The sequence below is a fragment of the Xyrauchen texanus genome, chromosome 48, assembly GCF_025860055.1.
Source record: "Xyrauchen texanus isolate HMW12.3.18 chromosome 48, RBS_HiC_50CHRs, whole genome shotgun sequence".
Lineage (NCBI taxonomy): Eukaryota > Metazoa > Chordata > Actinopteri > Cypriniformes > Catostomidae > Xyrauchen > Xyrauchen texanus.
Genome location: NC_068323.1, coordinates 5,621,994 through 5,634,389, shown reverse-complemented (window position 1 = coordinate 5,634,389; position 12,396 = coordinate 5,621,994). Strand labels below are relative to the sequence as shown.

Here is a 12,396-nt window from a genome sequence, read left to right as displayed (position 1 = left end):
TTATGGGATAGTCAAGTGTCCAGTTGAGCCGCACTTCAGAACATCACTGGAAATCGTAGGTCATTCCTTGCTAATGAATACTGAGGATTCGGAAATACTACTCCACTGGCATACTGTTTTAGGCATACTATATCATGGGGAAGTATGCAAATTTGGGTGCAGCTCTTGTAATATGGTTTCCAAAACAGTGCTGTGAAAAAGTATTTGGCCCATCCTGATTTCTTCTGTTTTTGTGTAGATCTCACACTAAATTGTTTCAAAAATTCAAACAAAATCTAACATAAAACAATGGTAAGTGAAAACAAAACAAAACTGGGCCTGTGTGAAAACCTATTTGCCTGCTTGGTTACTAAATCTCCAAATCTATAAAATTGCATTCATAATGGGGTTAAACTGGACTAGACACACCCAGACCTCATTACTGCCAGCCCTGTTCAATCAAATCAACACCTAAATAAAACTTTTTCAGCCGTATGAAGTTGGCTAAAAGGTCTCGTCCGGTAGCACACTATGCCAAGGTCAAAAGAAATTCCAGAAATGATGAGGAAAAGCTGATTGAAATACATCAGACTGGGAAGGGTTTCAAAGCTATTTCAAAGCCTCTGGGACTCCAAAACCACAGTGAGAGACACTATCTCCAAATGGAGAAAACTTAGCACAGTAGTGAACCATCCCAGAAGTGGCCGACCTTACAAAATTCCTCCAAGAGCACAGCGACGGCTCATCCAGGAAGTCACTAAAAAGCCACGGACAACATTCAAAGAACTGCTGTCGTCTCTCGCATCAATAAAGGTCACAGTTCATGACCCCACTGTCAGAAACACACTGGGCAAAAATGCCATCCATGGAAGTATGGCGAGGCGAAACCCACTGCTAACCCAGAAGAACATTAATACTCATCTGAAGTTTGCCAAAACACACCTTGATGATCCTCAAACCTTTGAGAGAATGTTCTGTGGACTGATGAGTCGAAAGTGGGACTGTTTGGAAGACAGGTGTCCCGTTACGTCTGGCATAAATCAAACACAGAATCCCACAAAAATAACATCATGGTCAAGCATGGTGGTGGTCGTGTGATGGTGTCGGGATGCTTTGCTGCTTCAGGGCGACTTGCAATAATTGATGGAAACATGAATTCTGCTCTCTACCAGAAAATCCTAAAGGAGAACGTCCGGTCATCAGTCCGTGAGTTGAAGCTCAAGCGCAACTGGATTATGCAGCAAGACAATCATCCAAAGCATAGGACGTCCACCTCTGAATGGCTCAAAACAAGCAAAATTAAAGTTTTGGAGTGACCTAGTCAAAGTCCTGACTTGAACACGATTGAGATGTTGTGGCAAGAACTTAAACAGGCAGTTCATGCTCAAAAACCCTCCAGTGTGTCTGAACTAAAGCAGTTCGGCAAAAAATAGTGGGACAAATTTCCCCCACGGTGTTGTGAAATACTGATCTCCAGTTATCGGAGGTGTTTGGTTGCAGTTGTTGCTGCTAAAGGTGGCACAACCAGCTATTAAGTTTAAGGGGGCAGTTAGTTTTGTGTTCAAAGGCAACTCAGGTTGCCTTTGTTTTATGTTATATCTCGTTTGAAGATCAGGTAGGGGCAAATACTTTTTCACAGCAATGTAGCTGTCTTCATATTGCCATGCCGTCTTTCTGATGTGAAATATTTTCTGATTTTGATAAAGTAAAAGTAACAATGTTTGTGTTGTTAGTTCCTGACATTTCAAAATGAGTATTTGCTGATTTGAATCAACTTGTGCTTGCTTAAAATTCAAGTTCTTGAAAAATCGCGATCAAATGTGTGTATCAAATATGATACGACATATCAAACATCATTTAAATCCATTCATGCCCACCACAAAAAAAGAGCTTTGAAAATGATTTATCATTTAAGTGTGATCTATCATCTTACTATATCCACCTGCGAGCCAAAAGAAGGGTTTAAAAATCTCACTTTTTTAAAAGTTAATATGGTGCACACCAAAACGCATGTTTGTATTTTACTTTATTTTCTTTATACTTATTTTTTTAAATAAAATATAATACTACTATATGTGCTAAGATAGCCTTAAATAAAATTCCTATACAAAAAGAAAACATTGGCCAACGTTAATATTAATTTCTTTAGGTATTAAACTTTATTAATATTCAAATTCACTTGGTGCACCTCTAAGAACATTTATAAAAAAGCAAAATGCATTTTAAAAAAATTATAAAAATAATAAAATTAAATACGCATCTTATAATTTCAAAATCAAACAAATTTGTATAGAAATGTTATGCTGTAAATGACTGAATATGAAGAGCACTTTGTAGCAGTACAACAGTCATGAAGCTCTTAAATACAGACAAGAGCTTGAAGTTTATTGTACCAATCAACACTTTTTTTTTTTTCACTCAGCAACGATGTGCTTACTAAAATGTTGTCTTGTTGTTGTGGTATAGTTGTGTATGTGGTTGACCTGTATCTGATTCTCTTCAGACTTACAGCATTGACAGGAAGTTTATTTTTGCAAAGTAAAAAACCAACACCTTTGAAAAACTTGCTTTTTAGTGGCTGGACATTCCCCTACTGTCAATTACACCCTTGCAAGCATGGCAGTTTTTTTTCCGTTCACTTTCTGCCCTCATGGCACAGTTGTAGTTAGAAAGGTTTGTTTGTAGAACAGAATGCATCCAAATAAAGCAATTAGGAGAGGGCCGTGAACGTTTATACTATGTTTACAAAAGACGAAAGCATTTTATTGTTCCGTACTGAAAACCTGGTGTGAAAACTGCGAACTATTGCCTTCATTACGAGAGTATTTATTTCTCCAGTGGAATTGATGAAGCTAGAATCATGAGTAGAAAAATGTCTCAATGGGGAAGATCAGAAATTTTTTTAAATGAAATTTGACCAATATTAGCGAAATTGTTTAAAAAGCGAAATGTACGAAATAGTTTCTCTAGCCCACCTTGTATAAAAGATCAAACATTACTTGTGATTTTATGTCAGCAAATTGTGTCTTCAAGAAAATGTCAGTCGAGAGATTTTTAATGTCGAGCGATTTAAATATTAAGTATAAAGATGCTGTACGTTTTTAATACCACACTACGCAATATGTAGATGGGTGTCAAAGAAATCGCACCTGTTTTTTTACCACCCAATTAGGAATGCCCAATTCCCAATGTGATTTAGGTCCTTGTGGTGGTGTAGTGAATCACTTCAATCAGGGTGGCAGAGGACGAATCTCAGTTTCCTCCGCATCTGGGACCATCAATCCGCGCATCTTATAACGCGGCTTGTTGAGCGCGTTACCGCAGAGACCTAGCGCATGTGAAGGCTTCACGCTATTCTCCGCGGCATCCATGCACACCTCACCATGAGCAAGAACCACATAATAGCGACCACGAGGAGGTTAACCCAATGTGACTACACACCCTAGCAACCGGGCCAATTGGTTACTTGGAAGCCAGAGTCACTCAGAACGCCCTGGATTTGAACTTGCGACTCCAAGTGTGGTAGTCAGCGTTTTTACTGGCTGAGCTACGTGTCAGTGTTGCGACCCGCCCTTTTTCAGCCAATCAGAACCATTCTCTGCCTGTCAATCATTGTGCAATTTTGGGTTTCCTGACATCGGGTTGGCTGGTGTCTTTGGAGGGTGGGGTTTTAGACTGAGGGGCTGTGCTTGAAAGGAAGGGGTGGTCAAATCCAGTGTCTTGTGAAGTTATTTTACAGCAGCAACTTTAATTCAAGGGCATAGCCAGGATACTACTTTTGGGTGGGCCTCAATAAAAATGGATGTGTTTTCGCCCAATTTATGTATGTGTGTATATATATATATATATGCACTACCATTCAAAACCAGTGTGATTACATTAGACTGGGCTCAGACGAGTACGATCAAACCAGTGTGATTACACTAGGCTTGGCACAGATGAGTACAATCAAACCGGTGTGATTACACTAGGCTGGGCTCAGATGAGTACAATCAAACCGGTGTGATTACACTAGGCTGGGCTCAGATGAGTACAATCAAACCGGTGTGATTACACTAGGCTGGGCTCAGATGAGTACAATCAAACCGGTGTGATTACACTAGGCTGGGCTCAGATGAGTACAATCAAACCAGTGAGATTACACTAAGCTTGACATTAAAGATTTTAAATTTTTGTGGCCAGGTGTCACTTTATGGATCTACCCATTAATTTGTAAGGTATCAGCAAACGGTGACTCACCATCGTAACCTAGGCCTATATATATATATATATAATTTTTTTATTTTATAAATACAAACAACAGCAAAGTGGTGCATTCAAAAAGTTTTCACACTTCCAGGAATCAGAATTGATGCATTTTAAAACAATTTTATAAATATATATTTTAAGTCAAAGTCATCTCTAATATTCTGGGAGGTCCCAGGCCCAACGTGGTCCACCCTTGGCGCACGCCACTGCTTTAACTACGCTGGCATTTCTTTATATAGATTCAGCAATATGTGTGAGACATTATGGTTATCATCTCTTACAAAAAATGCAATTAAAATACATTTTCAACTATATAATTTTAAGAAGAACGTCATGATTCATAAGAAAATTCTGACGTAACAGAACACGCATTAGGACTCTTGAATTTAAGAGGTATATCAGAGTATGTCATCATCCATTTGACCATATCAAGAGGCAGGGCGAGAGACCTTTCGCTTTTCTCTCATTGGATTATGAATTCTCAGAGCTGATCCTTGCGAAGGAACAGTCCACGCCTCGATAAGCCGCAATTCACGCGACTCCGAACACCTGATCGGTGAACGTGACGAGCGGCTTCCAGATAAGCGCATCGGATGCAGCCCTCTTTTAAAGACTTAAGAACACCGTGAGTCGAGCTGATATTCTCTGCTTTGTTCACAACATCTAAGAGCTTTTTTTCGTCCTTTGGTTTGATACCCAAGGTGGATGAATCGCCAGGTGTTCGTGTTCGCGGTGTTTGCGGCTTTTCTCTGCGAATTGCCGCCACCAGCATCATGCGCCCGTCATTTAAATGACAGACCGATCATCGGTAAGAACAACAATCCACTTCTTCATCTCCCATATGCTGTTTAAGCTTCAAATGGTGTGTGTTGATGTGCATCTCACATTTGTGCAATGTCATATGCAGTTGGGAATTTTAAATGAGGCACTGCTGTTCTCTGGAGCTCCATTCCTGGAATATTCGGGAATGATCTCGACTTGATTCTTTTTAAAGCTCTCCAATGCATTGTCATGGCAAAACGTGTGATGGGATTTTAAACATGTGGTTTGGGAAAGAAGTTGCCTTAAAATGTATGTCTTTTTGTTTTTAAGGAATTTTAGCCCAGGAAAACCTGGAGGATGACCCGCATGCACAGGGATCTTCTTATATTGCGGCATCATATGTGAAACATTTGGAATCAGCCGGTGCAAGGGTTGTACCTATCCGGTATTGACACAAGCTTATTGCTGTTAAATACTATTAAAGAAACTCTTTATAATGTTGACAATAGAACACTTGGATAATGTGTGTCTGTGTGCAGGATAAGTCGCACAGAGGAGGAGTATAAAAACATATTCAACTCAATAAATGGGTGAGTTATAATAGTGTCAAATCTCACATCTGGTGCACCCTGAGCTTTCCAATAAGTTTGATCTGTATTTGTATTGCTAGATAAGCTTGTGCTATATTTCATACCTTGATATCACCCGTACGTGTGTGTGTGTGTGTGTGTGTGTGTGTTCACATCATCTTAGTTTGTTGCTGCCTGGAGGGGATGTGAACATTGAGAAGTCTCAGTTCACCAGAGCCGCGAAGATTTTCTATGAACTTGCGATAAAGGTAAATCAAATGTATCGTATTGCTGCTGAACATTGTCTTTGTCAGGCTGGGAGACCAGCTAGACCATCTTCAACCAGCTAAGAACAGCTAACCCCATATAGGCCGGTTTAAGATGTTTCCTTTTATCAGGAATGTTGTTAGAATTACACCGATCAGCCACAACATTAAACCCACCTGCCTAATATTGTGTAGGTGCCCCTCGTGCCACCAAAACAGCATCAACCCACATCTGAGAACAGAACTCTGAGGTGATATTCTTCTCAGCACAATTATACAGAGTGGTTATCCGAGTTACTATAGACTTCATCAGTTCGAACCAGACCTCTTGGACGGAAATGTCTTGTTGATGAGAGAGATCAACAGACAATGGCCAGACTGGTTCGAACTGATGAAGTCTATAGTAACTCGGATAACCACTCTGTATAATTGTGATGAGAAGAATATATGATGTTCTGAATGATATTCTGAGATGCAGGTTGACTCTGTTTTGGCAGCTTGAGGGGCGCAATAATAGGCAGGTGGTTTTAATGTTGTAGCTAATTGGTGTATTCTGACTGTATAATAATTTGATTGTTGCTCTCTATCAAATGCAACAGGCCAATGATGCTTCAGATTATTTTCCGATATGGGGCACCTGTCAGGGCTTCCAACAGCTCACTGTTCTGACCAGCAACAAGAACTTGTTGACTTTGACTGACACTAAAGCACTCGCCCTGCCGTTGACTTTCAGTTCAGGTTAGTTCATTCTCACATTCTGGAAAATGCTAAATCTGGAAATACAAAGTCTCACTATTAATTTTACCATTGTTGTTTTTCTGCTAAAATTTTCTGCGACAACATTTCAAATGCAACAAATATTTATGTTCTTGCAAAACTTATGATTTAGTTTGTCTCAATTTTAAAATTGGAGATCAACCAATATTGGTTTTTAAAGGAATGTTCTGGGTTCGATACAAGTTAAGCTCATTCGACAGAATTTGTGACAATGTTGATTACCACAAAAAAACAAATTAAAAACTCTCAAAAATCAAGGTTACAGTGAGTCACTTACAATGGAAGTGAATGGGGGAAGTGAATTTTTGGAGGCAGAAATGTAAATCTTTTAATTTTATAAAAGCACTTATCTTAATTTTGTTAAGTTTGAGCCCAGCCTAGTGTAATCACACTGGTGTGATCGTATGCATAGTCCACAGGTTTATTTGAAAGTTCTTGTGGACAGGATTTCTCTGGTTACATTGAAGCACATCACTGAGCTCAGGATGCACATATATCCCCCAGAAACTCGTCCACTTGTGCACATGTTTTGCATCAGTGCTATTGCATAATAAGACAGTTTGCAAATCATTGTAAAACCGGTTAACTGTTTTTTTTTTTCTTAGACTGTAATCTAACCTTCAAAAACACCACAGCATCCCTAATTGTAAGTGCCTCACTGGAACACAGATTTTTAACCCTTGTGTGTCAATTTAAAAAAAGTTACTCAGATGTCCTTAGAGGACAAAAATATCCACGTCCAATACAGCCATACTAATAGTAGTAATATTATTTTCCACTTTCACTGACTTCAGTCCTGATCACAACTGCCAGTTTGTTTACATGATGCCACTGTTGTTTTTTTACACCCACCCATACACACACACACACACACACACACACACACATTTCTCAATACACACACACACACACACACACACACACACATCACATACACACACACACACACACACACACACACACACACACACATTTCTCAATACACACACACACACACACACACACACACACACACACACACACACACACACACACACACATTCTCAATACACATACACACACACACACACACACACACACATTTCTCAATACACACACACACACACACACACATTTCTCAATACACACACACACACACACACACACACACACACACATTTCTACACACACACACACACACACACACACACACACACACACATTTCTCAATACACACACACACACACACACACACACACACACATTTCTCAATACACACACACACACACACACACACACACACATTTCTCAATACACACACACACACACACACACACACACATTACACACACACACACACACACACACACATTTCACACACACACACACACACACACACATTTCACACACACACACACACACACACACACATTTCTCAATACACACACACACACACACACACATCACACACACACACACACACACACACACACACATTTCTCAATACACACACACACACATTTCTCAATACACACACACACACACACACACACACATTTTTCTCAATACACACACACACACATTTTTCTCAATACACACACACACACACACACACACACTTTTCTCAATACACACACACACATTTTCCTCAATACACACACACACACACACACACACATTTTTCTCAATACACACACACACATTTTTCTCAATACACACACACACACACATTTTGATCTGCATAATGTATTCAGTTGTCCTGCAGGTCTCTATAATACAGCAAACCGAGAATAGGGGAAAAGCTTGTATTTGCTCCATAAGCTAAACATGAGAAAATGGCGCCATCTGGTAGAAAATATAAAAAAAAATCAATTTTGAAGTCAGGGCTCAGGAATGAAAGCATAATATCACAGAATTCATGATTTTGTGCTTTAATGACACTGGGATCAAATATTACAGTTTTAATGGGTTTCAATGGGTGACATTTTTGTCCTGAAGGTCCCGAGTGTACACAGTGTGTTATAGATGCATTTGAGGAACTGAGATTGAAATATAAAAATTCCCCCAAAAATACACACCTTTGGCAAAATGTATGCCGTTGGCATTAACAGCCAAAATTATCAAAAAAACTCAAATGTAAAAGACAAAAGTGTCCCAAAGGTCGCACAAGGGTTAAGAAAATGAGGGACAACTTAATACATTTTGTGGTAATGAACATTATGCCACAAATGCTGCAGATTGAGCTTAACTTGTATTGAACCCGGAATATTCCTTTAATGACCGATACGGTGCTGATTAGGTTTGTGTTGAAATTTCCGATAATCGATATGCATAACCATTTCTGCTTTCAGGCACATTTACAAGTGTTGCAATATACACTTGTTCAAACCCCCTCACTTAATTAATATTCACAATGTAAATCTTTATCAGTAAACCCGAGACTAAAGGAACCAATTAACGATTAAGTGCAAAAGTGTAAATATCGGTTAAAAATATCAATCAAACCGATTATCGGATTCTTTCTAGTATTTATTGTGTGTGTGTGTGTTGTGTAGTTTACCCATTCTCTGCATTAGATAGATAAGGTCTTGTCCATTACTGTTGACGCTTCATCAATTTTATGTTTGAACACAGGAGCCCAAAACAGCAGGTTGTTCAAAAGATTTCCAAAGGACCTCCTTCAGTCTCTGACCGATGAAAACATCACCTCTAATTTCCATAGCTGGAGCTTGTCCCTACAGGTACCAACTTCAATGGGACGCCATTGAATAAAAGCACCTCTTTAAATACTATTACATGACGTGTTTAATTTGCACAGTGCAGAAATGGGAATAATTCATTGTATGTTCAATTGACAATGTTGGTCTCTCAAAGTAGAACAGGAAGTACCTGTATATTTTGTCCAAACATGATTTGTTCCTACAGAATTACAGCAGCAATGCCAAGCTGAAGCGTTTCTATAAAGTGCTGACCACAAATACAGATGGCAAGAGAGAGTTCATTTCCACCATGGAAGGTATGAATGACACTCTGTGCATCTGGTCATGGGACATCTCTTTGTGTGTGTGATGTAACCCGTAAGTCAGACAGCATAGGTCAGCTCTTCCTCATTAAAATGATTTTACCAACAATGCTGAGCTGTAGTGAACTGGCTATAAATGCAATGGTGAGTTGGAAATACATTTCTAAATAAATTAAGATTATGGATTCTGTTATTTCTGAGGACATTTTTAGTTGGTAAATAATATTTGTATTATCATTTTTCCTTACTTTGAGTTTGTGTGTAATGTATTATAAAGGTAAGTATACTGCTGGTCTCGTCGGATGATGTTACATTGATTTATATCTTATGTCCCGTAGCGTACCGTTACCCATTCTACGCAGTGCAGTGGCACCCTGAGAAAAGCCCGTTTGAGTGGATTGAGAAATCGGGTATGGTGCACACCCTCTCCGCCATCAAAGCGGCTTTCTTCACCGCACACTTCTTTGTCTCTGAAGGTTGGTAAAATAACTTGCAGTGTTTTGCTGTGAATAGTTAATTTGTTTTATTATTTTATCCCCTTCTCTTCCATTTTGTCATGCCCAATTCCCACTACTTAGTAGTTCCTCGTGGTGGCGCGGTACTCGCCTCAATCCGGAAAAGTCTCAGTTGCCTCCGCGTCTGAGACCGTCAATCCCCGCATCTTATCACGTGACTCGTCATGTATGACACCGCGGAGACTCACAGCATGTGGAGGCTCATGCTACTCTCCACGATCCACACACAACTCACCACACACCCCATTGAGAGCGAGAACCACTAATCACCACCACAAGGAGGTTACCCCATGTGCCTCTACCCTCCCTAGCAACCGGGCCAATTTGGTTGCTAAGGAGACCTGGCTGGAGTCACTCAGCACGCCCTGGATTCAAACTTGCGACTCCAGGGTTGGTAATCACCGTCAATACTCGCTGAGCTATTAGGAGTGGTGGTGGCGTAGTGGGCTAAAGCACATAACTGGTAATCAGAAGGTTGCTGGTTCCATCCCTACAGCCACCACCGTTGTGTCCTTGAGTAAGGCACTTAACTCCAGGTTGCTCGGGGGGGATTGTCCCTGTAATAAATGCTCTGTAAGTCACTTTGGATAAAAGCATCCGCCAAATGCATAAATGTAAACATGTTGCTTATACTTACTAATTTTTGAAAGGTAAACAAAGCAGCTTATTATTTTCTGCTTAGGCCTATACATGTATAAAAACTTTAAGTAATAATTAAAGTTACTAATGTTATTCAAATAATTAGTAAAAATTCAATTCATTAGAGGTATTTGTATCAGTATTGATATCAGCGATACTGGCCTATAAGCACTTGGTATCAGATTGAAAAGCAAATAAGTGGTATGGACCATTCCGTGTTTAATCATGCCCCACTTGACATACAGAAGCCTTCACTGGAAAGCTTAATGCTTGCTTTGTAATTTAATAGATAAAATCATGTTGCATTACTGGTGACAGAAACATGATCCAGAGCAGCGCATACAGACTTGAACGCATGCCGCACAAACAAGATGAGTGTAACAATCAACAGAATTTTTTTGGTGATCATGGCTGGATAATTTGGAGTAGAAAATTTACTTCAAACTGCACAAAACAAGAAGTTACAAAAAGTAACAACCAAAGCAACAATAAAAACGGTGTAAATCAACTTGAACTCATTAATTATTCAAGCCCAGTGCATGTTGGGAACACCAGCTTCAAAAGTTACAGAACATGTACGTCTTTTATTTAGCTTTATTCGACTTTAGGACTGATACATGATAAGTTAAGATGACAAACAATCATAAATAATATTTATAAGCTAGCACATTAATTTTGACATGTTTGAATGTAGAATTTACTTCATATGTTCAGGTTCATGCTTTAAATTATTCAATGTAGAAAGTTCTTGTTCTTTACTGCTATATTTACTTCACCACTATATATTTCAGTGCACAAAGTTTATTTTCTACTTGTGGATTGTCTCTTTCAGCAATGAAAAATCATCACCATTTCCCTTCTGAAATCGAGGAAGAAAAAGCCCTCATTTACAACTATCAGCCGGTCTTCAAAGGCCTGAACAGCATCTTCCTGCAAAATTACTACTTCGATTAAGTGTTTTAAAACTTCCATCACTCATGGTGTTCGTCTTGGTGGGAAAGTTTGTGATTTTAGTTTTTTAAGAGGAAAAAGTTGAGAATGCTTTGATATATTTTTATCTTTTATTTCTTTGTCTCATGTTACGTGCTAAAATGCGCGAGTTTGCCAAAACCTGCTGTTTTAAGTTGAATTATCATGCTCCCTTTTCACTCCATGTAGACTTTGATTGTAGGTTCTGGATGATTTTGATGTGATGTTCTAGAATCGCCGTTACTGAATGTATCAATGCAGTTGATCCCAATCATCTTTTATCATTCAGAATTGAACTGTGTTCTGTAGTCTTTCACAGGGTTCACTAGCATGACCAAAACAATGTAAAATTTTAAATATATATATGTACGTATATGTACACGCCACACACACACATATATGGATATAAAATGTTTACAGTTCATTTTCATTAAAGACCCAACTAAATAAAAAATGTGATTAGTCCATGTGTATTTGCTTTTAAGCCATATTTCCTGATCAGCCACATCATTAAAACCACCTGCCTAAAATTGGGTAGGTCCCCCTCGTGCCCCTAAACCAGCACCAACACGCATCTCACAATAGCATTCTTCTCATCACAATTGTACAGAGTGGTTATCTGAGTTACTGTAGACTTTCTCAATTCAAACCAGTCTGACCATTCTCTGTTG

The 12,396-nt window shown here is 39.1% G+C and overlaps 1 protein-coding gene across 1 annotated transcript; it reads left to right on the top strand.

Annotated features, from left to right (window-relative positions):
• The first annotated feature begins 4,535 nt into the window (after positions 1–4,535).
• zgc:171566 lies at positions 4,536–12,166 on the top strand. The gene is made up of 9 exons (XM_052122164.1): positions 4,536–5,035; positions 5,320–5,434; positions 5,529–5,579; positions 5,743–5,827; positions 6,424–6,562; positions 9,215–9,321; positions 9,506–9,596; positions 9,941–10,078; positions 11,589–12,166. Exons 1-9 carry the CDS (start codon positions 4,933–4,935, stop codon positions 11,708–11,710), a joined length of 951 nt encoding a protein of 316 aa, XP_051978124.1. The 5' UTR covers positions 4,536–4,932; the 3' UTR covers positions 11,711–12,166.
• Positions 12,167–12,396: the final 230 nt, after the last annotated feature.